Consider the following 26,955-nt stretch of genomic DNA (forward strand, 5'->3'; position numbering starts at 1 on the left):
AGTAGAAAACATTTACTTGATTAGCTTAGATTAAGATAAAATCAATACTAAATACTAACAGCATAATGGAAATAGCTTGTGCAGTAAAGCAAAACAAACACACATTGTGACAGTTGGCTAAAACAAGAACTTGAAAATTAGAAGTGCTATTCAATCTTCAGACAATCCTGTTGAGTCTAGGTGTTGTAGCACAAAATGAAGGAAACATCCAGACTGATCTGAGTTTGCTACAGTGCTGAAGAACAAGATGACTTCTAACTTCCGAGTAATATTTTATCCAGAATTTCCTTGCATTTATTAGCTGACTTAACTATTTTGGGGCTTAATTTAGGAAAAAAGATTGTCCAGGCCCCATGCTGAAATCCTTATTCAGCAGAAAAATTGGCCTGCTGCCAAATCCCGTAACCCAATAAACCTTAGCTACTCTAAGAGTTAGAGCCAACTGAAAACTCATGAAAATTGTGTCTACCTCTTAACTCCATAGTATTTGCTCCTCAATGAAATCCCCCCACAATAACTGTGCTGCAGACAGGAACTACTCCCTCTGTAGGCCAGGCTCTGTCATGACAGCTGTGGGAATTGGGGGTGACGGGTTGGGAGAGAAGAGGTGATAGTGTTGTGCAGCCTGTTGCCCAGGTTTGCCCTTGTATCTTCCTAAAATTAACAAAATTCCTCTGGTTGAAGACTGCATGCATCCCTTTCAAAAGGGGGTGACAGAAATAACATGAAATGCTTCTGCTCTGTGCTGGCCTAGGGAACATGAAATTGAGCTCAGTCCTCTGAAGCATCATGCTACCACTAGATCATTTGACCTCTAAATAGAAATTCTGTAGTCTATTAGGAATTCAGAGAAGGAAGGGTACTCTGAAGGCCAGATTTGTTGAAATGTGTACAAGTGCTGTGATCCCGTTAATGCTGCTCCCTTGCTATCATGATCTGTTTCAGGCAAACTAGGGAGAGGAAATCATTCCAGCCATCTGTTGCAACTAGTGGAGTTAAAGGAAAAATGATTAATGTAAACTGGCCTTGAACAGAGCAATCAACAAGGAAACAGCCTGGCAAACATGAAGCTTTGGTCCTTCAACTTTACAAGTAGAATGTCTTAGTTTAGGAGACTTTTTGAAACTGCTCAGAGGACCCTTTTCCCTAACCCACTTGAGGATACAAAACTAATAGCTGAATAAGGGCACAGTTTTGAGTGGCTGTTTCCATATACAATCGATAACTTTACAAATATACTAGATCTGTGGCTGACATAGGAGTCTCACAGTCTTGCTACATTGAGAACCATTAAGGACTTGCTGCTATCTTGAAGTTTAAAAGCCTTTACAGTTTGCATTTAGAAATGTTTGTTTGAATATGGCCAATGTTCAAAATACTCATTCCAAAATGAAAATCTTTCAAACCTTTAATCTGCCCTTGGGAGCTTGCTCTTTAGACGCTGATCCAAAATAGCTTCAGTTGTCAGATGACTGCTCCAACAGTAAGGACCGTGTCTGTTTTATTTCAGAGGTTAACCACTCAAGTATTGTGTTCATTTTAAGCACAAGTCACTTTGCTTGGCATTTTAAGCTTCTGCCTACTGAAAGGGTTGGATAAAAGTTGACCGTTACCTTTAGCAGTTAAAAACAAAAGCAGAAAAACAGCAACCAGTGTGGAAATAAGTGTTTTAATTGTTGCTTTTCAAAATCTTAAAGATTTTTATCTTCTAGGCTTATTCTTTAGTGGATCGTGAGGTTGGATACTGTCAAGGAAGTGCTTTTATAGTTGGGCTGCTGCTTATGCAGGTAAACAGAGTATTATGTCAAATGTGTAGAACCTCTGATGTTTTACTAGAATGCAGAACACTGCATAGTACCATGTGATGGGATTTTTTTTTCTGTATATTTCCTTTTCCATAATTTCTTTATCATAGTGGACTGCTAGATACTTCACTAGTCAAGGACATTTAAAGTTATTTTACAGAGTCAAATTAGTTTTTTGCTCTGTTTCTGTCCTTCCCAAGAAGCATCTCCTATAAGGAGTGACCTTTCTCAATGGAGGGGGAATACTTATTTCTCAAACTTTTTTCAAAAGTTACTTCAGTGTTACCCTAGCTCTTACTCATTTCAACTTTAGCGGCCTTAATTGCTGAGTGATCACAAAGTGTCACTTGAATTAATAACGTGCCAAACTTCAGAGCTGTCTCTTTATTTCACACTTAGAGAATTAGTGCTCTAGATTAGAATAGGCTTTTTAAATTCCAAGGCCAGAAGGGACCATTGTGATTACCTAGTCTGACCTCCTGTATTAGTCCTAGAACATCTCCAAAATAATTCCTAGAGCATATCTTTTAGAAAAACTTCCAGTCTTGATTTTAAAAATAATCAATGATGGATAAACCACTGTAACCTTTGGTAAATTGTTTCACTAGTTAATTACTCTCACTGTTTAAAAATGTATGCCTTATTTCCAATCAGGATTTGTCTACTTCAACTTCCAGCCATTGGATCGTATTTATCTTTCTCTACTAAATTGATGAGCCTATTATATATTTGTTCCCTATGTAGATTCTCTTAGGTTCATGCTGTCAGAACAGGGACGTGCATTTACTTTGAATAACTCCAGCATGAATCCTAAATTAGCCAGTGTACTTCTGGGTAAACCATAAGTGGTTACAAGTCCCTTGGGGAAAAAAAATTGGCATGTCTTGGCTTGTGTCCATAAGTTTTCATTGTGCCTTTGTCTAATATAGATGCCAGAAGAGGAAGCATTTTGTGTGTTTGTCAAATTAATGCAAGATTATAGACTTCGAGAACTCTTTAAACCAAGTATGGCTGAGCTGGGCCTTTGTATGTACCAGTTTGAATACATGATACAGGTAACTGTAAAAGCTGTTAAATATATAGTATCTTACATAGTTAATTATTTATTAGCCTACTTCTGTTGTATACTTCAAAATATTTTTTTCAGATATTGGGCAAAACATTTGCTTATAAGCAGATTAAAACTGCAAGAGGAACTCCTACTGCATGAGCTGAGGAGGAGGGGGAGAGCTACTCTTTTTTTCCCCAAAGAATATTATTTAGGGCCATAGGAATGGCCAAAGCTGATCAGACTATCTATCCATTTGCTCATGTAGTCTCTCTGATAATGGGTCGTACCAGTGCTTCAGAGGAAGATGAAAGAAATCCTATAAGATACCAGTGTAATATGCCTGCTATCTGCTTCTTTACCTCAGTCATGCAGTGGTTGGCTTGTATAAATCCTCATGTTCGAGTACCCCTTATTTTTAATCTTTTTTTTCTAATGTAATTGTATGTAATCTGTATAAATGCCTAAACCTTTTTTGTATCCTACAAACTCTTGGCCTTGCATTTTTCATTGAATGTTAATGATTTCCTCCTCCCCCCCCCCCCTTAACTGAAACTGTAAGAGGTGGCATTAGCTCTTGTTTAATATGTACTTTCTGATCCTCTCTCCCAGGAGCAACTACCAGAGCTTTATGTGCACTTTCAGTCTCAGAGTTTCCATACTTCTATGTATGCTTCATCATGGTTTTTAACTATCTTTCTTACAACTTTTCCACTACCAATTGCAACAAGAATATTTGATATCTTTATGTCTGAGGTAAGCAAATATTTGTAATACATTCACCACTCCAACAAGAGCTATTAAATGCTGTCAGTTAGGTAGTTGTATAAATTCTACTTTTCTGGGGGGTCTTGCACGCAGATTTGAAAGTAAGCATGTTTTTATCTCGTTTTGTTAGGGAACCAGTCTTTCTCTGTATGCATTTTGTGAAGAAAAAGCTAATCTATTTTGGATGAACTTATACCACAGAGTAAGAAGTGTTAAAGGAGCGGGGCGGGGAAAGCAATGAAACGTTGACCACGTCTGACCATGCTCTGGATGAAATGGGCAGCACTAGTTTGTAGTAGATAGATGTTCACCTCACAGCTAGAACATCAGACTCTTTAGTAAAGGAATGGAGTTCAATGGGCAGAAATGCTGCATTCTGGTCAAAGTTGAGAGAGCTTGAGGAGGATATAGAGGAGGCAGAGGAAATGCTGGAAGGCAGCAGCTGCCTGGTGATTATCTAACCTGCAGATAAATAAGTTATTTTGCAGGACTGTCAATCTGGCACTTCTCACAAATTCAAAATAAAAACATTAAGCTTCATAGGCTTCAGTTTGTAACATTTTTTCACATTAAATGTTGCTTCTCCAAACTCACAACTTTTAGCGCCATTAGGTGCCAATGCACATCTTATCGTCCTACATCAAGAGTGTTTTCAATACTGTAAACGTGTCTCACATTCCTTTGTAGCTACAAAGGACTATTTAAATAGCTACTTGAATTATTTCAGAAATGGTATACTACAACTAACATTTCTTTCCTGAGAGAGAGGTGCACTGTTTTTACCAAATAGTTCATATAAGACTTTATTAAAGGTTGCACATGTATAGTATCCTTTATGTGAATGGGCTTACTTCACCAGCCACTGAAAGGCTGTCACTTCTGAGATGCGTATGGTAGCTTTTTGGCAGTGTTTAATCCTCACTGCATAAATTTAGGGTGAGGTGAAGAGTGCAAGACAGACTGTAACTTAAATGGGATTTTAAGAAGGCCTATTGTCATGACTTACTCTGGGATTTGGCCAGGATGCTGGGCCAGCTTCCTACCCCACTATGTAAGCTGGTTATTGTTCTGCCTTAAGGAATTGCTGGAATTTATTTATTTATTTTTTTTTAAAAAAAACTTCTGTTTCCAGGGTTTAGAAATAGTATTTCGAGTAGGTTTAGCAGTTCTTCAGATGAACCAAGCAGAATTAATGCAACTTGACATGGAAGGGATGTTACAGGTAAACTAAATTTACAATCAAGTATTAAATGCAAGCTCATTTGAAAGCCATGAATATATGTATTTGCCAATACTAATTACTTATATTCTCTGAATTGCCTTTTAGCACTTTCAAAAGGTCATTCCACATCAGTTTGACAGTGGCCCAGACAAACTAATCCAAGCATCTTACCAAGTCAAATACAATGCAAAAAAGATGAAAAAGTAGGTGCTGCATTTTGAAAAAATACTATACTGTTCTCTTGCTTTGTGAATCCGTAAAGATATTTGCCCAGTATTTTAGTTTGGGCTTTCCCTGTTAAGTAGTTCTAATATTGTATATTGCCCTAAATATATTAGTTCCAGCACATAACATGTATAAAGTTTTATCAGCATAGTAATTCTTCTAAAACTAGTAATCACTACTTTTTGCTGATTACAGTAACTAAAATGATGTCTCAGAGGAAAAATAAGCAATCTAAAATACTTTTTGAAAAGCTGCACGATCCTCATAAATTACACTGACTTTTGTAAACTGAGCATATAAACTAAAATATAAAAAACAGTTTGAAAAATATTAATTACAGTCTTGGATTCATACTTATGACTTGGATTTTCTAGAGGTGAAGAATCCATTCGCACAACAATGAGGACTGCTTGTATGATCAAGATGAGTGCTGTTTGTAATCTGAACAGTTGTAACTTTTTACTGCTTGTTAAGAGCTCAGTACTACTGTCATGGTTATAAGGCTAGCTTCACCTCTGTCCCCTTTCTGATCTCTGAGTGCACCCCCCTCAGGTCTTGTGTATCATGCCTCTACCTATCCTGAAGTGGAATTGTGCAATTGTCCCATTCTGAGACTGGACCCTGTGTCCACATTTCTTACTCTGCAAGGCCAAATGAGTTTGCGCACCTGTGGTTCTTCCCTTTTGGGGAATCACTGGTGATCAGTGGTGTACAGTGATCAGACGGCCTTCTTAAAAACCAAAGTATTGTTTATTTTGCAGTAGGAGCAAAGGCATTTAGAGAGGATTTTAAAACGGTCTATATTTATCTGTCCTACCTAAAGTCCTATCATCCCTTTATGGTAACATAGGCATGCCTAACTTCTTCAGACATCCTCAGGAGGGTGTTGTCTCAGTTTGGTACCCCCGAAACCTGCCAGAGTTCCTTTGTCCTTCTTTGTTTATGAGCCTTTTCCTCTCATGATCCAACCATTTTTGTAGATTGGCTGGAGAGGAGGCAAAATAATTAAAGCAATAGATCTGGCATTGTCCCGTCTTTCTATTGAGGTAACTCAGTGTATTTATAAATCAACATCCCAATAACCAAGCCAATGTACAGTAGTAATAAATTACAGGGCAGCTCAGACTCCAACTACAAAAATACAAATGAGTTCTAATTTTAAAAATAAAGTCAAATTTCTGTACAATGCAAGATCATGAAAACCGTTCAATGGTCCGTTTCCTGGGGTATTAAGTAGGCTTGAGCTCTTTAGGGAACTTGCCCAAAGCCCATTTAAATCAGTGAGTCTATCCATTGAATTCAGTGGGTTTTGGATTAGGTGCCAGATACTTAGATGCTTTCATTTACTTAGGGATGCCCTATAATTTTTTTTTTTTTTCCCAGATAGTTTACTATAAGGAAAAACATACAGGCAACTCTCAAGCAGTTATATTAAACAAAGGAAATGTCAATCATTCATTGGCATGTAAATTTTTCTGCTGTTGCTTATTGGGCATATCCATATGCCAGGCAGTAAATCAATTGTAATATTTCTAATAGATTTTTACCATTTTTTATTTTTAGGTTAGAAAAGGAATACACTACAATAAAAACTAAAGAAATGGAAGAACAAGTTGAAATTAAAGTAAGCATGAAGAAGTAGTGTAAATGTCTCTGTGAAGAGCAGTTGGCTTGGGGGGTGGGATATTAGTCTGATCTGGGATATCCGCAATGGTGGATTTCATGAGCTACTAGAATGACAATAGTTGTACTTGGGCTGTGGGTTCAAAGAGGAAGTTTGTAATGTACTCCGTCCCTTCATTGAAGTTCTGATGGAAATAGATACATTATATAGAAAATCATGAACAAGAAAAGTATAGAAATGATGTGAAATGCTGCTTTTTTGGTAATTAAAGCATGGCTACAAATAAGTTTGTAACATGCTGATCTAGGTGTGGGTTTCCCACAGAGGATCTTCTGAAAAAATAAATGTAAATGATAGGGAAGAAGCTTAACCCTCATTTAAAATTTCTTTTGACATGTTTGAGCAATGCATCATCTGCTGGCAAGACATTGCATTTCTTGTGCATTGAGGCGTGAGATCAGAAGCAAAATATTGGCAAATTTTTACTGATAGTTTTCATCCTTGAGTATCCGGAATTAACATATATAACATTTAAAAAAGAACCTTAAAGTTCAGTTCTGCTCTGAAAAGTCTTTGCAAACGTGGCACCTTATTACTAACTGACCAGCTTCCTATGTGTATTCATTTATTGTATCTACTTGCTTTAGTGACAAAAACAAGCTTTTGCTGTTTTTGTACTCTTAGCCTTATTGGCTGTACAGTTTGAGCTAGATTCCCCTTCATGGGTGTCAATATACTCATTTCCAGTCATGGGTCATCACAAATACTTGTCTCATTTCCCACTAGCTTCTCTATCCAGCTACATATGCCACAAAGCATACAGAATCTATACATTGTTTCATTGCTTGTCACTAATTTAGCAACACATAGTTGGTGAAGATGTTTTTAAAACATCAGAAGATACTTTGCAATGTTGCAATCTTCTGATGGTTGGATTTAAAAAGTAATATGAACATCATTATGCAAAAAGAAAATCAAATCTTTAGTCTTGCCAAGATCAAATATTTACATTCAGTTCATTAGGTGAATGTTAAAACCAATGACAAAATAAAAATTTTAAACTTCCCTTTAGTAGTGTTTCTGAGGTCCTTTGCTTGGATATAGGTTTGGGTTTGATCCATCTCCCCCCATCCACTAAAAGCTGTGTGAAAATGAGATCCACATCTTTGGCTCTAAAAACAACTCCTTCCCAGATCCTGTTAGGGGAGAATCCCAGTGGTGATGGGGAGATGTCATGGGGTATGCAACAAATTTTGCTAACCTGGGTTATGCTAGGATATTCAGGATTAAATATTGAAACTGTTTCAGATTGCTTCACAATCTTAATCTATTCTTAGTAATGTTAATTTATTTTAACATCTGTTAGGGTAATATGGCCTTTCTGTAAAAGAACAAAAGGCTGAACATGAATAAACAGCTCTGATATTTATAAAAAAGGGCATCTTTTAAAAAGTTTTCACTTCTGTGGTAGGCATCCATCCTGCTGCTTCCAGCAAAACTCCTGGTTTATTTTTTTATTTTATTTTTTTTGGCGGGGGGGAGGGAGGGAAGGAGAAGAGGTGAAACTCCCATTTGTTGGTATTCTTTATTGCAGTAATCTATTGAATCCCTTCTTCCTGATGTCTGTATTGTATTCACTGCAGACTTCATTCTCACTGCAGGCACACGTGCCGCAGATGCTGGTTGTGCATTCAGTGTGTAAGCAGACACGATGCTGCTCCATTTCTAAAATTAACTACTTAATACTCTTAACAATCATTTGCACATACCAGTAAAACACATAAACAAAATAATTGTTAGTTTGACAAAGCAGTAAGTCCAGCTGAGCGATCTAAAACTCCGATCTAAATCAGACCGGTTACAGGTTTATATGAGAAAACAAAATACATACCAAGATATTTCCCTCTCAGGGACTTATAACCGTTTGGGGGGAGTAAATTAAAGGAGCAGCTGGTCTTGACACTAAAGGACTGGAAGTTGGGAGATCTGGGTTCTAATTCCAGTTCTGTCAGACTCTTGCAGTCTTTGCTAGTCACTTCCCTTTTTGTGCCTGTTTATCTGAAAAAATGGGGGTTCTTGCCTTCTGCACATGGGTATTGTGTGGAAGTAATTAATGTTCTGAAAACATATTGAGATTTTTTTATAAAAAGCACTGATGAAATGCGAAGTTGTTATAAAATTTTGGCCTATGTTTTCAAAAGTTACTAGAGATTGAGAGTATCTGTTTTTGGGCACAGAACTTTAGATTTTTTTATAGGAGTCTGACTTTGAGAGGGTGGATGCTCAGTGTTTGAGTCACTATATCTAAACACTTCTGAAAATTTAGGCCTGCTTCCCCGTTATGCCCGAAGAGATTTGGCAATAGTACATTAATTAAAAGAATACAGTGAACAAACCTTTGGGATTCTCCATATACTAACTATAATCTTTAGCACCACTATGAATGTGAAGATCGTTTAGTTACTCTAAACTTGACTTTATCCTGTGCAGCTTTGAACAAAGGGGTAAATACATGCTTAACTTGTATGCAGTTAATTATCATGATTGTATGTGTAAGTGGCCATTGAAAGCCCCACATCTGCTTCACACACAGTTGTGGCAACTGCATGAACAAACTATGTTCTTGTGCATATGCAGAAAGTTTAGAAGAGCCATTATAGGCTATTTTCTTAAACTGGTGAAATCCCCTCTACAGCTAAAGCTGGGACTAGTAGTTTTCTGGATGGGACCTGCAAGAAATGTTCTCCCCCATTCCCCTACACACACACACACACACTCTCTCTCTCTCTCTCTCTCTCCAAGTGATGGGGATGTTTTCACTTTTGGGACTAAGGAAAATATTTTTCAGGATAACACGAACTTTCTTGAATTCCAGCTAGCTAGTTTTCAGTTTACAATTTCAGCTAGCTGAATTGTATAATCAATTTTATAAAGCTAATGTTGCTTACCATGGAAGCTTGAACAGCCTTCTCTCTTAAATGTTATGTAGGCAGGTCCTGTGGCTTACAGCTTGTCTAATACTTAATACCCTTTGTTAGAAAGCAAAGTTGAGACCAAATTTGCAATCTTTAACAACTCCAGTTTCCATATTTTCTATGACATGCTAATTCAGATAAAGGGGTGTGTGTGAAAGGGAGGTTTGTTACGGCTGCTTTCTCTACTCATTTATAATGTGTTTCATAGGTGCTGAATAGTGTGGATTTATTTATTTTTATTTGGTTTTTTATTTTAAGAAATTGTTTAAACTTGTTTGAGTTTCTGGTGTCACTTGATTATCTGTCTGTTTAGTACATATCCTCCCACATGCACACTTAAAACTATCTTGCTACTTTTACAGAGATTACGAACAGAAAACCGACTCTTAAAACAGCGCATTGAAACACTAGAAAAAGTGAGTATATGAGTGACTGGATTTAGCCTGCATCTTTACTACATAATTGCCACAAACTTGAATACATGAAATACCTCATAACTGTAACTGGTTTATAAATTTTTGTGCACTATTCTGCAGTATTTGTCTATTTAGCTGAATAGTATGGCAATAATAATGATGATATGGATGCTGCTTACAAATGCAGTGTTCCTTAAAACTTGTATCTTAGGGTTGTACTAAATGGATAGAATTGCATATAATTTAAAAATCCCAACTTCATCTCTGTGGAATTGCATTCCCTGCATCAGAAGGATCTCAGTACACGTAGTTTGGGGGGATTCTTAACTATCCAAAGTCCTAAGTTTCTAGCCACTGCAGGTGAGGGCTGAATGAAGAGCCAGCAAATGCTCAATATGAGCTAGTAAAAAGAGGATAGAGATGAATGCAGGTTCCACCAGTCTCTGTTCTTTCAAAAGTCTAATAGGCTGTTTCAGCACTCCCAGTCTAATTCAGTCTGGGAAGCCTGATGCCTGGTACTCTGGCCTCTTGCATGGATCTGTATTACACTAGAAAATTGGGTCAGAGGCAGGAAAGGCTTGGGTATGCTTTCAGATCGATCTAAACGTCTTAGACTTCTTTAACCCTTGGACTTTAGTACAACTCTGTGGATTTCATTTTATTTTTTGGAAGCGCATCAGATTATAAAAGTAAACCGGTATTGATGTATTGTCAAAATACAGGCACTGCTCATGGATAATCTCTCTGTCCATATCCTGAAATCATAATTCTGGTTGTAAATTTGTATCTCCGATCTGGTGGCAGGTTTAGAAATGTAAGTGGGTTTTTTTTTTTTTTCTTGTAACTTGCAATATTAAATTGTTCACTTCCCAGATTAAATCAGAACCTTGTGTAGGGCACATAGCAGGCTTTGTGCACTAGTAATTTCCTGGGGCTTTGCATGCCCCCCAGAGACATAATCCATTTCAAATGGTAAATCGATAGGACAGTTCCTTTAACAGGTGTTGTATCAAATTCTAATTTGTTATAGCAATAAAGAACATTAACTTGCAAGAAACCACACTATAAATAAGAGTGCAACATTCACGAAGCAAAAAATTGGGCAGGAAAATATTGTTTGAAGAAAAGACGTTGGGAATGTTTCTACTTTTAGTGTTGATAATATACTGGCAAAACTTGCCTGAAAAGAACAAGGAGTCTGGTGGCACCTTAAAGACTAACAGATTTATTTGGGCATAAGCTTTCATGGGTAAAAAACCCACTTCTTCAGCTGTATGGAGTGAAAATTACAGATGCAGGCATAAATATACTGACACATGAAGAGGGGAGTTACCTTACAAGTGGAGAACCAGTGTTAACAAGGCCAATTCAGTCAGGGTGGATGTGGTCCACTCCCAGTAATTGATGAGGAGGTGTCAACAGGGCCGCCCAGAGGATTCAGGGGGCCTGGGGCAAAGCGGGGGAGCTGCGGCACTTGTACTCATTCGGCGGCGGTCCAGGTCTTTGGCGGCGGGGGGCCCTTCAGTTGTTCTGCGTCTTTGGCAGCACTGAAGGGCCCCCCGCCACCGAAATGCCGCCGAAGACCTGGAGCGACTGAAGGGCCCCCTGCTGCCAAAATGCTGCCAAAGAACCAGACCGCTGCCGGGCCAGGGCTCGCAGGGCACCTGCGGGGCCTGGGGCAAATTGCCCCACTTGGGCCCCCTCTCCAACCCGGGCGGCCCTGGGTGTCAATACCAAGAGAGGGAAAATGCCACCGGACTCCTCATTGTTTTTGTGGATACAGACTAACTGGCTACCCCTCTTACATGAAAAGAGAAGCCTATTTTTGAGACTGCTAGAGGCTGATTGCAACGAGTCACTCAGTAGTGAATTTCCATTATTAAATATTGCAGTTTTACAAATAAAAGGGGGGGAGGGATAGCTCAGTGGTTTGAGCATTGGCCTGCTAAACCCAGGGTTGTGAGTTCAATCCTTGAGGGGGCCACTTAGGGATCTGGGGCAAAATCAGTACTTGGTCCTGCTAGTGAAGGCAGGAGGCTGGACTCAATGACCTTTCAAGGTCTCTTCCAGTTCTAGGAGATAGGACATCTCCATTTATTAAAATAAATCTTTCAGAGGAATTTGAATCTAAGTTTATAGAAAGCTTTGTTTTTAATATACTCAATCAAACATGAGAGCATTTGGTAATTGTGTACTTCAAGCAAAAGTTGCAGCATTTCATCTTCAGGGTATTCCAATATTAGTGGTTGCTCTTAAGTGTCTTTTTCATTTTTTTTAACAATTCTATTAGTTTAGGAGTGATTCCCTATTAATAGGGAAATAGCTGTACTGCAGCAATATATTGCAAACAAATAGGAATGTTAAGTGCACCTGTTGTGAGGAAAAAGATGCTTTTCCTTCTCAAAAAAACTCTAATAGTCATAATATAGATGACTTAATTGTGACTTCATGAGGAACATTTGAACCTAATTTAAACAGCTAAGTGATCAGCTTAATATAGATAAGAACTAAATTCTCTTTAATGTGACTGAACTTTCTTTTGATAGTTTAACAATATATTTTGTCTGGAAGTAGTAATTTGTATGGGGGAAGTATACTTTGTTGCAGGGAATCTGAAAAACCTAGAAGTGCATTAGAAGAGAATAGACTTGAAACTGCACGTGCCTGAAAGATTCAGTGGGTTCTTTGGCTAAGCTGAACTGCTTTGGATAGAATGCTTGTCAGAGTACTTGGATATCTAGGAAAACTTTTCTGTTGTAGAACTTGAGCAAGGTGTGTTTGCTAGAATGTACTAATGCAAACTCCTAAACCTGTTTTAGAATAAGTCATTGGCTCTTCATGCCTGACATTTTGCATCATTTAACTTTCTTGCTTTTACCTCTTGGGAGTCTTGATATTGCATGAATGCCTCAACGTTTAGCGGAGTTTTAAATATGATTAGATTATGCCTTTCTTTCATGGTATAACCATGGGTCAAGTACTTTACATTCCTGTTCATATTCAGAATATTTCAGATAGTAATGCACTATCTAGTGTAAATGACTAAACAAAAAATGGTTCACATCAAAATACCCAGTCTCTTCTAGATGAGTTTTAAATTCTTAGTCTGGCTTTGAGTACCTCCTTACATTGACTGCTAAGATGGAATGCTATAGATTGATACAGAAGGTAATCATTGCAGTGACTTTCAAACATAAATTGTATTAATTTGTATGAAAAGTCAGTCCTGAAAGATTACTGTTTGTATGGAAAATGGGTAGAATTTGACATTCATTCTTGGATCTTAATTTGTCACTCTTACCTCTCCTCTGTTTTTGTTTTTCTTTTCCCTTATATTCCTGTCTAAATTTTTCCTTTTTGTAGGAAAGTGCTTCCTTGGCAGATAGATTGATACAGGTATAGTCCTTAAGTATTTTACCTTATACCTCCCCTCCCACCCTCAAAATGGAAAACACTGTATTTAATGCATGGATAGTTCCATGCATTTATTTTGAAATGTAACCCTACCTACTTAATTTGGACATAAAATATTTAGCTAATTCTTCATTAGAATTTTGTTTATTTTTAGATGCTAAAAATAGACCAATTTGACATCTGCACGTTGTAATATTTTTCTAACATGAATTTTGTAATCCATGGATTCTGTGGCATTGTATTAACACTTACCCTTAAACTGAACGCTGAAAACTCTTAGCAAACCGGTGCATGTATAACAGAGTAACATTGCATGAACTGAATTTTATTGAATGCAAGTACACAACTGAACTTGCTAAAAGATGGTAAGCTTTAATTTCACAAATTAGAGCAGTACTAAACTGCTACATTTTACTAAATTGTTATCAATTGTAACTAAGTTCTATGCTGTTTGTGAGATTTAATATCGCAAAGTAAATGGCTAAGCATCACAAAGACAGTCTTTCTTGGATCTGTCCTCAACTGCTTTAAAAAGAAAATTATGTCCTAAGGGACAAGTGACAAGGGCCCAGGAGGCTGAGGAAAACTACCTCATAAAACGGGAGCTAGCCACCATCAAACAGCAGAGTGATGAGGCCATTACTAAACTGGAGCAAGCTGAGAATACCATCAGGGAGCTCCAGCAGCAACAATGGGTAAGGAGCCTGGTAGCACTTCATCTCATCTGTCTCATTCACTTGTTTATTTCTACTGGTCATGGCACGATCTCTGTGCTGTCCTTGTAAATATTTTGTTTATCATACTATCTGCACTCATGAAATTATACAAACTCCAACTTGTAAGAATGATAGACCATTTAATAGCGTGGTTTGACTTTATTGATAGACTAAATTAAACTTCTTTACATATATCCTATGCACACATCAGACAGACAAGTTATTTTTCCTTCAATATTTTTCTGTAGGTCTTCAAATATTAAGTCCAGGAATTGCAAATTGATTCGTAAAACCTTTGCCTAGCCTCTTGTTATAATTTAACATGGAATGATTTTAATTTTTCTACCTACTTAGACATTTTGTTGTTTCCTGAGATTAGCTTTCTGTAAACCAGTTAGTAAGATTTCATCTGTAGGCTTCTAGTGACATGCTAAGACTTTATGCTGTACCAAAAAAAGCACTTTTTACTAAAGGAGAACATTAACTATGCTGCTTCAGCATATTTTGGTTTATATTTAGAAATAAAGTAGGTGTGTAAACTGTAGCTAGCTTGTGTAGAATATGGAAGTTTCGGTAAGTGGTCATTGCTACAAAATGGATTCAAAGTGTCATTTTGCTCTAAGCTGCTGTCAGAGCATTTGCTATTTTCTCCTGAAAGATATAGATGTGCCTCCGCAGTCTAAACTTGCATTTAAGAAAAGCGGTTATGTACTGGCATATAAACTCCCATATCACTTTAGACCGTGCATCACAAAGTACCTGTGCAGAGCTCTAGACACTTCTGGCACATGCCTAAAACACAGTTGTACAACCAGATATTACCAACAAGAAAACGATCAAATCAAAATAGAACTGTAGCCCTCCCTACCAGTACCAGCCTTAACTGCACAATTCCTTCCCTAAAACTCAGGAAATACTTGCACCTGCAATCTGGGAAGCTGGAAAATGTTTTTCATTCGACAAAGGTAAATCTGTATGCCCAAAATACAACTGGAATACAAATTTGTAGAAATTGAAGCATTTTGTGCATATGCAATCTCTATTTGTAATACCCAAATATTGCATTTCAGAGTAGTTGTAACAAGAAAATGTAGTCTGACTGACTAGATCATAACTGCGAAGAGAGCTCTGACTAATTGGCATGTAACAAATTACTGTTTGCTTAATTGTGGCAAGTTTCCCATTAAAAAAGAATAAGAAATGGATTGTGGGAATGGTGGAGATGTTCTTGTGGCTGTTTTTTGACTTAAAGCATTCAAGTAAGTACATTTCCACTGAAATGAAACTTTTTATACCCACAGCCACTTAAGGTTTCAAAAATATATTCTCGTGTGCCAACAAAAAATAAGAGTTTGTATCTAAATGTATTTCTGGACATACCGTAGCATCTCCATAGTTAGTGTTGCGTTTAAATTTGCAATTAAAGTAGGACTAAAATCTATCTTTAGCAATTTACTTTGTTAAATTTGAGGGCTAAATTCACTCATTGTGTATGGGGCAAGTGAATTTAATTATTTATTCAGTTATTTTACTAGTCAGGCTGGCACTTTGAAAACGAGCCCTTTCTAAAATGATGTTAAAGGGCCTCCTTGGCACGTTTGCTTTCTGGTGTACTAGGCATAAGGATGAGAGAGTCCTCTGTACTTAATATGCTTGAAGAACATCCCCACCTTTGCCCCCCTGGACAGTCTTTGTCCACAGCCCTCTTAAATACCAACTCTGGCGTCACTGCTTTCACCCCCTTGAGTCTCAGCACACTGGGCAATAGCACTGTGAGGAGCCACATATGTAGGATTAGCAGCTGTGTAGGTGGAGGATGGGATGGATATTGCAGGGATGGTGAGGCCTGGGGATGAGGGGAGGCATGTTGCCCTGTAATCACTGTGCATGTACTAAATTGCCCTAAATGTCACACCCACAACCTTGATTCCAGCCATATGCTTTCAGTTGTACAAATAATGCATGAGACTGGAAGTGCATGAGAGATCAATATTCTCTGTAGATACAATCTGTGGTTGGAGTTAAAGTTGTGCATTTGTGTGATATAAAGGAATTTGGTGTGCATTGTCATTGGCTATATGTTGAAAGTGCAAAGGAGTTGATTGTGGAGGTGAGGAGTCGGTGTGTTTTGTTAATGGGATGATTAGATGCTAAGGCTGCCTGAACTGGTGCCTTCCTGGATTTTTAATGACTGTGTGTTGGTGGGGTTTACATAGTAAACTTTTTTTAACATGAGGAATAGATACAGTGGCTGCAAAAACTTTGAATGTATGCACAGCACCACCTAGTGGAAGTTAATAACATTTAAAATCTGAAGTTCAAAAGAAATTTATAATTAACAACTTTGACAGGAAAATTGAGGCATCTCATTATTTTGATGCTGTTGCTTACTATTGTGGGTCCACTCTTGGGGGTATTAGAACATCTTGATATCAATATAGTCTTATAACTTCCTTTGTTTGTTGTCCTTCATCCTGAAGGATTCAAAAATTATTTTACTGGTGATGTGTTAACAGCCATCTCTGAGTGGCATTACATACTAAGAAGTATTTGCATGGTATAACTTGCATAAATTTCAAAAGTGCAGTCCACGCCATAAATACTTTAGAGTTGAAGTCCCTCGTTCTGCAGTTCACTGTGTATGGGCGCATATCTGCATCTGTATGCCAGGAATTGCAGGATTAGGGCCTAAATTTGATAGATACTGAACATTAAGATAACAAATGGAAAGTATTCATGCAGCAGTCTCTTTTAGACAGCAGCAGTAATGGACTTTAGGAGGGAAAGCAAACTTCTCTAGATGAAACGTCGGAAGCAGATTTAGGTAGGAAGACTATTACCCAAGTTGCAATTATGCTAGCCAGGCTGATGTGAAAAGTGCAATTACTCATGTTCAAATACTAACCAGATTTGATTCTAACTGTTGAGATCTGAGATTTCAAGCTCGCACGAAATGACTAAAGGCCCTATTTTAAGATTACCTGTGTAAAATATTTTGTCTTAAATATCTTCTACACAATTGCTCTGCAAGACTACAAATGCACATAAAATTGTGCATGTAACCCAAGTGTACCTGTTGACACCAGAACCCTGACTTGTATGCAGCCTTGAGATTTTTCTTAAACCTGTAGTCTAAATATTTGTAAGGAATTTTACGGTAAAAATAAATGACACTCTTACAAATTGCCAAAGCTGCTTTTTGGAGCAGTTTTAGTGGACTTTTGTGTGTCTGTGGAAGGAGGGGAAAACTTCTTAAAGCTCTCTTCAGACAATTACGGGACGGAGTTGAAACTACTACTGATGACTTTGTATGCTGACAATCTTGCTCATTACACACACACACACACACACACACACACACACACACACACATATCACATCTGACAATATTTTATATATAGGATAACAAGATCCTTTTTCTTTGTATAGCCGATTATATTAAGGTAGCAGTCTGGCATGAAAATTTGACTGAGATATAACTTCTGTTCCAGATCCTAAACTGCATGTCCGAATAGAAGGCAACTATGTAAATTAACCGCCTAAAAGTTTGATTAGATTGCCAAGTGAGGAAGGGGAGCAAATGCATTGTAAAGGCAGCCATATTCTGAAATAAAAAGGTTGTAGGTAGCATTTGTGCCAAATGGAACATAATTTTAAAAACAAACCAAAAACGTTGGTTGGTACAGCAGTTGTCTTGAAGACATCTGAAGATGATTAACAATTTTTATATTTTCATGGGCTCTCATCAATCTATTTCAAAGAAGAAAAAATTTTAGTAACTTGTCAAAGTTCTCTGAAAACATTGGGTAACCTAAAGATTAAGAGACGATTTAGCACAAATTTACTACAGTTTAGCAGGGAGTATGGAGGAAATTGTGTTCAAAATTCAGCAAAATTTGAAAGTTAGTAGTTTATTCTAAAAAATGTGATAATTTTTAAAGGGAGTTGGTGAGGTGAGTCAAACTTTCATTGTAACAAATCTCCAGTAAGTTGACTCTCCCATGAGGCAACTTCAGATTTTTGTTTTTTATTTTTTATTTTTTTTTGGAAAACCAAATATATGAATGCTACAATATTTAATTTGTTTGGATTTGTAAAAGCTGGGGATCACTCTAACGATCTCTCAAAACTGTTAGACATAGCTCTAACTTGAAACTTATGGGGAAGCAAAGGATCTTTTTAATATTTCTTAAATTTTCTTTTGAGTTTGCAAGTTTGTCATGCATTTTATAGTCTAATTCAATTGAACACAAACCTCAATTTTCCCCCTAAATCACATAACTTAGAACTAAATCTAATTTTGATTTGAAAAAATTAGAAATTAAGGGCCTGTGCAGCCAAGTTAAAAATGGTTTCAAATATCTTCGAGAAGCTCATGATGGCTAGTTTTCAAGCTTAGTAGACATTTAAAGGAGTAAATGTCCTATTTGAATAGTGACGCTTCCTGGAAGGGGACTAATGCACGTGTATTCAATTATGTTTATAATGCCGTAGAGTGCAGCTTTTTTCAGGAACACCTGCCAAAATGTGTGATATTGAAAAGCATAGTGTTGACCAAGGAAATACAAATTCATTCACTAAAGCATTTTAATACTGTGTGTGTGCATAGCAGCAAACTTTTTAGCTTGATTGTTAAAGAATCATAAAACAAAATGTAACTTACCCAAGGAGAATCTGAAACTAAGTAGTTTGGAAAAGATACTGCCTGATTCTATAAGCAAAACTGAGTGTGCAGCTGCTGGCCACAGGCAACCCTATGTGAACAGCCCTGGATTTCACTGAGCCAATAATCTTAATGTCTTCACTATAGATCGCTGCAAAAGCATTTTCTGGGGAATGTGGCCATGTGTGACAATCCGGCAGCTGCCAAAGACATTTCATAGTGGCTGAAATTCAGTTCCTGAGTTTTTAACATCTGAATGGGTTACTTAGAGTAATGTATCCATTTGTGAAGCTAAATGAGGAAAATACTAGAGATTTGCCTCCATGGGTGCTGGAACAATTTGTATGGTTCATTGGTTCCCAACACCCCCACTACACTGGGTATACCCTGTATATGATGGAAATGCCTTGAAGCCCGGGGGTGCGGTAGCACCCGCACCATCCCTAGTTCCAGCACTTATGTTGGTCTCCATGTATCTTGGAGCTGTACCTATGGTAGAGGTAAACTTTTAGTATACACATGCATCTGTGTAACATCTTCCCAAGGATTAAGAGTGTTCCATTGGACTGGGACTTGGAGATCTGGGTTCAGTTTCTCACTCTGCCACAGGCTTCCTGTGTGACCTGGGGCAAGTTACTGGCATCTAAAAACAAAGTTGCTCTGACTTCGTGAAATTTTCAATGTAAAATCACACCTTTAAGTAGACTCTTAATTGTTTATTATCTAAAATGATGCTGATTCTGGTAATTCATTATGTAGAACGGAAAATCTAATCTCTTCTAATAATCTCATGATTATCTGATGAGCAAAAAGCTGTAACGCTGCACGCTGCAAAAATCTGCTCCTGGTTATTCTGACTGTGCTGGGCAATCAACAGAAAGTTAAGGACTTGCAAACAGACTTGAAATAAAATAAAGAATTGAAATACAAAATTGCATTCAGTTACTGTTGTGATATCACAACAATAAGGAACAAAATACTGGTCAGAAAACATATAAATTAGAATAGTTCCCACATGTCATGGACCATTTTGGTGCAATGGACTACATGAAAGCCAACCAAAACTTGTCAAATAATTAGAAATAAAGTAGCTTACTTTCAATAAGCGCCTCGTCAAACTTCGATTTTTTTAAAAAAAAAAAATCATGTCCTTGAAGCAGGAATTACTGTTTTTAAGTAAAAAGCGACAAGTTTTTTTAAGTAGCTTTTCAAGTCTCCACTTTCCCATAAAAAAATGAGTTATTGTAAATTAACCTTGGTTAAAAAGTAAAATGAGGATTTCAACCTAGAGGAACAATGCCATGTTTTCTTGTTTGCATGTCCTATCTTAAATAGAACTTGGAACAAGAAACCTATAACAGAGCAAGTTTGACAGTCTAAGTATCATTGATAAGATGGTATACAGGATATATACAGGATATATATAATATAAATATAAATTTTTAAGTAAGCTCACTATGGGGCTTAATTATGTAAATTTGGAAAAGTGATGTGAATTCAAGTAGTGTGGTCATAAAAGAAAACTGATAATCACAGCAAAATACTTGTGATGGTCCCTAAATGTTACAGTGCATATTTGTTCTGTCACAGTTATTTAGGGCCAACACTTGCTTGCAATAAATGAGTAGTCACACTGAAACAATGGGACTGCTTGCATGAGTAAACTGAGTAGGATTTGGTCGTTGAGGTTTGTATACAACCCCTCCCTATATAACTGTCGACTTGTAGGCATATAACTTGTACTATGCTACCATAAGTTTTCCTCTCGGGTAATTGTAGGTACTGAATTTAAAGGCCATGATACAACTCACAAATGTAATTGATACATAAAAAAATAAACCTAACAATGGCTAACCATCACCATGGCCCCTTTTCTTATATGTTATATATGCTCACCTTGTACTGCTTGTCTGTCTTTATAGCTTGTGTCCTCAAGACAAGGGTTGTCTTCCTATTTCTGTACAGTGTCTAGTCCAAGTGTAGAGTGCTACCATAATGTAAGTTATGCTTCAGTAGCTTTGCAAAGTCTGTTATTTAATTCAGAAACTAAATTGTTTGAGAAAAACATAGACAAAAGGGAAGTATTTTTGTTTGTATATATTACAACTAATGTTCTGATTTGATGATTGAGTAAAACAGATATACGACGTCTTAATTCCAGGTGTTATAGTTAATGATACTATATGATAGAAACTATATTCAACTGTTGCCCCTCAAATTGGACTTTCATAGCACTTATACATCTAAAAACTCTAGAGACCACTGCTTTCTTGGAGACTTAAACAACCATCTTTTCCAAATGACAGAACCATAAACTTCATGGAGAAATTCTCAGGTAGGGGGATATTGCCTATCAAGCAGTTTCTGCAGAGGACTATTTAATTGTGAATCTTCCTGGCTTTGTGGTGGCGGCAAAGTCCTCTGTTGCACTGCTAAAGCAGTCTTGAAAGAAATGCGTTTTTTATAATGTGGCTGTCACAAGAATTGAAATATGACTGCACTAAAGTAACATCCTGCTTGGGTACAAGTTCTCAGTCAAGCCTCCCTGCTGGAAGTGGCTGCTTTATCCACTTTACAAAAATATTCTAGTTCAGAAGGGGGATAGAAGGATGACATTTGGTTACTGGAGTTGTGGGTGTTTTTTGTTTTTGTTTTTTTAAATATGGTGGGCAAGTCAATTGAAGGGAGCAGCAGGAGAGGGATTCTTCAGGAGTCCCAGGATATCACAATTGTAGTTGTATCACTAAAGTAAGCAGCAACAGAGAGTCCTGTGGCACCTTTAAGACTAACAGATGCCACAGGACTCTGTTGCTTTCTACAGATCCAGACTAACACGGCTACACCTCTGATACTTAAAGTAAGCAATGATTTATGAGCTAAGATCTGTGGTAATCTTTCAGGGGTGCTGAAAATTTCTGACTAATAGGCTGACTGTAACTAGGATTGGAGAAGGGTCTCTGACTAATAGGCTGACTGTAACTAGGACAGCTGTGCCAAACTAGTCTTTCCACAAACTCTTGTTTTTGCACATCACAAAATCACTGTGCTAGACTTAACCCCTTATTCACGTTGGTGATCAGTTACTGTAACAAATATTCCTGTTGACTTCATTGGGACTAAATATGTGAGTAACCCAATAGAATTAATGGTCTCACAATGTGGTCCTGTATGTTTGGGTGTGTTTAGGTTGTTTCTGGTTGAGAGGCACAGCACTAGGATATCTGAGTCTGGATGGAAGCGTATTAGAAGAGCTGTGGACAGAAATATGTACTGCACCTATCTGCACTGTCAAGCATACTGCTGTTAGTCTTCAGCTTTCAGGAGCACACTTTATTTGTAGATTTAAGTGTGTGAAAACTTTTATACACTACTATTCTCACTTGATAATGTATATTTGCAAACTTTATAGCATAAGTGCAGTTCCCGCTACAGTGAAGACTTTGTGCTACAGCTGGAAAAAGAGTTGGTCCAAGCCAGACTAAGTGAAGCGGAATCCCATTGTGCTCTGAAGGAGATGCAAGATAAGGTTCTAGAGATGGAAAAGGTAAATCAAAACCAGGATCCTCAGTATAAAGTAGCACTGTAAATAACCACACAAGTCCCCATAGTTTAGCTGCATGATTGTACTCCAAAATCTATCCTGTTCGGTTTCTAGCTCATGGTTGCAAAAAACCTTCAAAAATCTGAGATGAATGTAACCAAAAGCAAAGATGTGTGCTTGAGCCTTCAGAGATCTTGGCGCAATACTCAGGTGTGAACAGTTCCCTTTCCTTTCATTTCCATGTGATCACTTTGAAGTCTGGTGGTTCGTGTAAACATTTTGTTTCATTATTGATCGTTTTGTCAAGCCTCAAGATAGTGTCCATCCAATGCTTGGACTACTGGTAGATATTGATGCAGGGCGTAGCTAGCTGCTGACAAAGGTATCTGTAATGAGGAATTCAAGCTCTCCTCCTTCCCAAATTTTCAAGTGCTTGTTTGGCAGGAAAATTTCCTGGGTTACTTAGAGGAAAAAGATGCCCCCTCTTCACAGTACCAAAAACCTCAACTGTCTTAGTTTTGGTTTTGACATCCATCTCCCTCCTTTTTCATGCGTATTGAAAGTTACAATTGTCCTCTAACAATCAACTGTCAAAACATCCAGCTTCCTTTGCAGAACAAAAATCTGCAGCACATCAAAAATTTGCAGAATAAGATGAAATAATCCCAAATGATATAACTGATATGATGTACTGGTTGGGGGACTAGGCAGTCCCACATATACAGGATTGTAGTATGGCAGTCTGCCTCTCAAAGGGTCTGTTGAACCAGGGAACAGCAAGCCCTTGCAGAAGTTGGGAACAAGCCAACCAGCAGATAATGACTGATTGATTCCCAGTGGGAAGAGATAAGTGAGGATACAGCTCTGTAAGGGTGCGGGAACAGGAGAGAGACAGAAATTTCCCTGACCAGCAGCAGAAGACTGTAACAGGTTGGGTAGGCCCAATGGTCCCCCTGAGGTTAAGGGGAGGGCATGACCTCTTGAGCTTCTGGGGTGTAAAGGACCCTGCAGTATCAGGCTACGTCAGGACTATCCCTTTTTGTTACTTTTCTATATAGCTTGCATTTGTGTGGCAGAAAAATAAAAGCCTGCATAGAAGGCTAAAACAGAGGTGGCTGTGGCTGACTGTTTTGTCCCCAAGCTGGTGGACAGACCCACCAGATTACAGGACTTCAATCAAAACTTATATTTTAGGCAAAGTAAGACCTGGAGTACAGTGTTTTTAAAAGTAAAATCTTGACTCAACAGGTAAATCAAATTATCTGGAAGGCTGGGCATGTGTGTGTGGTGGGGTAAGAAGCATAAAACATTAACGTGTTCAAATAAAAATTCATGATCGGAGGGTCCTACCCCAAAATTTAGATGAGCTTTTACCTATATTTAATCCTCTTCAGACATGGACATGATATTTTCTTTAAATTAAAAATTCAGTGTACATCTGAAAAAAGGAGTTATAACCATAACCGATAAAACCCATTTTTAGGAAATAACTTTATAAAAAGTTACAGCATCTCTGGACTGGAGCATGTACACTTGGATGAGAGAACATAAAATAACCAAAAGTTGCTTTGACTACTGCAGTCTACTATCTTTAGACCATATAGGCTGGGAAAAAATTCATTTTCCCAAGGTTTACACTGATGCACTAATAGTTCAGGAGCCTAGCAGGGTATACTGTAGCTATTCACACTTGTAAATAGCTACAGCACTTAGTAAATATCCATTTTAACAGCTTCAAAAAGTCTCAGACTATCTGTTAATTCTGATGGTACTACTGAATCCTATGTTAGCCAAATCATCATGATCCCCAAATATACCAAAGGTACAAAAAACAACCAGTGTTTCTTAAACACTATAAAAAAAAATGGTAGGGAGGAGGAGGAACAACATAATTAAACTGAGTATTTGACAGCAGTTCAAGTCCTTCACACATTTGCAATGTAATGAGCAGGGATGCTCCTGTTGAGGTGGATTTCTTTTTTAAATTTCCTGCCACTTTTTGGTTATTGTTTTAATTTGTTTCAGTAATTCCACGTTAGTATTTTTAAACTTTTTCCAAGCTGTTCTTGTTACCAGCTACTCTTCTTTCTGGTTAGTTTCCCCCAGACTTATTCCTTTTTCTCCTGTCCTGTAACGTTCTGCTTCTGTCCCTGTTATTTCATCTGTTTCCTTGCCCAGCTGCCATTCTGAATCTTCATTGACCCTTCTTTTTTCAACATCACTTTCTTCTGTCTTTTTCAAAGATGAACAAACTTTCCAAAAATTAAAATCTGAGATCTCATTAATAAGATGTGTAGGCTCAAATGGCCAAAAATCACCGTAATGGTATAACATCTATTCCTCCTTCACTTTACCTAGCAAAAATAGAGTTCAAAACCTTCAGATTTGTTTTCCATGCATTTTTGTTGGCATTATTAATACCAAAGACAGTGTAAGCAATCCAGCTCCCTGCCCTGCTTTTTAGTGATGCCATTAACTCCAGCATGAGAAATCTAGAGGCCAGGAGGTCTGAAATCTTGGTATGTAATTTTAGTAATACTTGCCTTTTAAGTATTGCATTAAATTTTATTTGTCTAACTTAAATCCATACTTTATTCTATCTACAGTCTCAGATTTAGCTTTAAAGCTTTTCATTTCATCTTAAGGTGCATCAGGAATAGTGATCACTCCAGGTGATCTTGGAACAAAACTTCCTAAATGCACACTTCTTCAATTAAATGTTTAAGAGGGTGTTCTTTGCTGCAGAGGAACAGTTCTTTACCTGATGAGAATAATGTTGCCAGACTCCAAGAAGAACTGATTGCAGTGAAGTTGAGAGAAGCAGAAGCTTTGATGGGCCTAAAAGAACTTAGACAGCAAGTCAAGGATTTGGAGGAACACTGGCAGGTATGGATATAAACCTCTTGATAAACTTAAATATTTTTGAATAAAGCAGGACAATTGAATATGTAAGTCTGAGAAATGGGTAAAGGAGATTGGTGACTGGAGCTGTACAGAAATGGCATATTAAATGAGGGAGCCACAATACGTTTTTTACTTTAAAAATGTAAAATTGATCCAAGTTGTAGATGAGGGCTTTCTACCTCATGCCACAAATTTCACTTTATACTTGTATACCTCCCACCAGAACAAGTGTTTTAAAGATCCTATTTCAGTGAATGCAAGTAGAGGTTGGAACTTAGCAAAATCTTGCTATTCAGGTGTTTGAAATACTCAAACTTCTCTTGTTTAAGAATATATTTTCAGTTTCATGATTGCCCCAATTGAAAATTCCTGTCCCCATGCCACCATCTCTTAGTTCTTGTAACTATGTAACCTTGTGGCTGTTTGTAGTTCTTTTGATGAACTGTAATGCTATATTAGTCTTCTGTTTGATTCTTCAAAATTGTTGTGGTGGATTGGGAAGTACTTCATTCTTCAGCAGATGAGGTAATAGTATTTTAGGAGAGTCCATAGATATAGATAAAAACCCATTATAAATTATTTTAGCGTCATCTAGCTCGCACTGCTGGAAGATGGAAAGATCCATCCAGAAAGAACACTGTGAATGAACTGCAAGATGAATTGATGACAATCCGATTGAGAGAAGCAGAAAGTCAGGCAGATCTAAAAGAGATGAAACAAAGAATGATGGAGATGGAAACGCAGGTACGTTATTGAAAACTAGTACTGAGATGGCAGAGAGTTAAGCATTATTGTGACCCAAACTGAATGCTGGCACCTAGGGATGCCGAGGGATAGCCTTTACCAATGACAGTAGCATAATGAGACAGTACAACACTTTTTTATGCTTTTCATGCTGTTAGACTGTTTAAGAATGAGCCTCCAGTTTGATTCCCTTCCACTTTTCAAGACTTACAATATATGAAGTTCACCTTTCTAAACTTCCCACCTTGCTGTTAAGCAATGAACTCACCATGCTGGGTCAATATGTATGGATCTCAGTTGTTTTACAGTCCTAGTTTAGTACAACAATGGTTTAAAAATACACTTAGTTGTTAAATTTAACAGGCCCTTATCTGACAAAAATACTATCTGCTCCTTTCCTTCCCCTTGGGAGTTGCCTATGTGGCTTTGCCTGACGGTGACCTTCTTTCATAACCCATGAATCTGGCTCCTGAATTGGCCAGAGGATCCTTGCAGATCAGCTGTGTGCTGCCAGTATTTAGGAAGGAGTTTGCACCAACATTTTGCCCCTTTAGCTGTGATAAATTCCATGTGGCTGGGGTGTTTGTGAAGAGAGAAGAGTAACTTGTTTACCTATTTAAATTCTGCTATAACCAAGGAATAAGGGAGCATCACTTGGCAAAAAAACCTGTATTATGTGCACTTCACCGAACACTTATTTGTTCCTGAAATTTCTGTTGACACTATAGCATAGTACTGAACTTCTGTTACTTGAAAGGAGGAGAGGAGTGAAGGCTTTGCAATAGGCTTTTGGGGAATCCTCTCATGGAAAAAGTCTCAAACATAACTGACACATGGAGAAACCAGATACATTTTACATTCTGAATGCATCTCAGCCCTACCACTACCAT

General features: G+C 37.6%; 1 protein-coding gene across 4 annotated transcripts in view; it reads left to right on the top strand.

Annotated features, from left to right (window-relative positions):
- Positions 1-26,955, top strand: part of LOC112109873 (ecotropic viral integration site 5 protein) — a 129,792-nt gene that overhangs the window by 31,969 nt on the left and 70,868 nt on the right. For all 4 annotated transcript variants that reach the window (XM_024204588.3, XM_024204590.1, XM_024204586.1 and 1 more), the window contains 12 exons: positions 1,713-1,787; positions 2,735-2,860; positions 3,466-3,609; positions 4,754-4,843; positions 4,949-5,046; positions 6,632-6,692; positions 10,030-10,083; positions 13,447-13,479; positions 14,049-14,192; positions 22,286-22,420; positions 25,163-25,303; positions 25,907-26,065. In XM_024204588.3, coding sequence (XP_024060356.1) covers positions 1,713-1,787; positions 2,735-2,860; positions 3,466-3,609; positions 4,754-4,843; positions 4,949-5,046; positions 6,632-6,692; positions 10,030-10,083; positions 13,447-13,479; positions 14,049-14,192; positions 22,286-22,420; positions 25,163-25,303; positions 25,907-26,065 — 1,260 coding nt within the window. The remainder of the gene's footprint in view (positions 1-1,712; positions 1,788-2,734; positions 2,861-3,465; positions 3,610-4,753; positions 4,844-4,948; positions 5,047-6,631; positions 6,693-10,029; positions 10,084-13,446; positions 13,480-14,048; positions 14,193-22,285; positions 22,421-25,162; positions 25,304-25,906; positions 26,066-26,955) is intronic.

Source organism: Terrapene carolina, unplaced genomic scaffold (assembly GCF_002925995.2).
Source record: "Terrapene carolina triunguis isolate 2854851 unplaced genomic scaffold, T_m_triunguis-2.0 Scaffold210, whole genome shotgun sequence".
NCBI lineage: Eukaryota > Metazoa > Chordata > Testudines > Emydidae > Terrapene > Terrapene triunguis.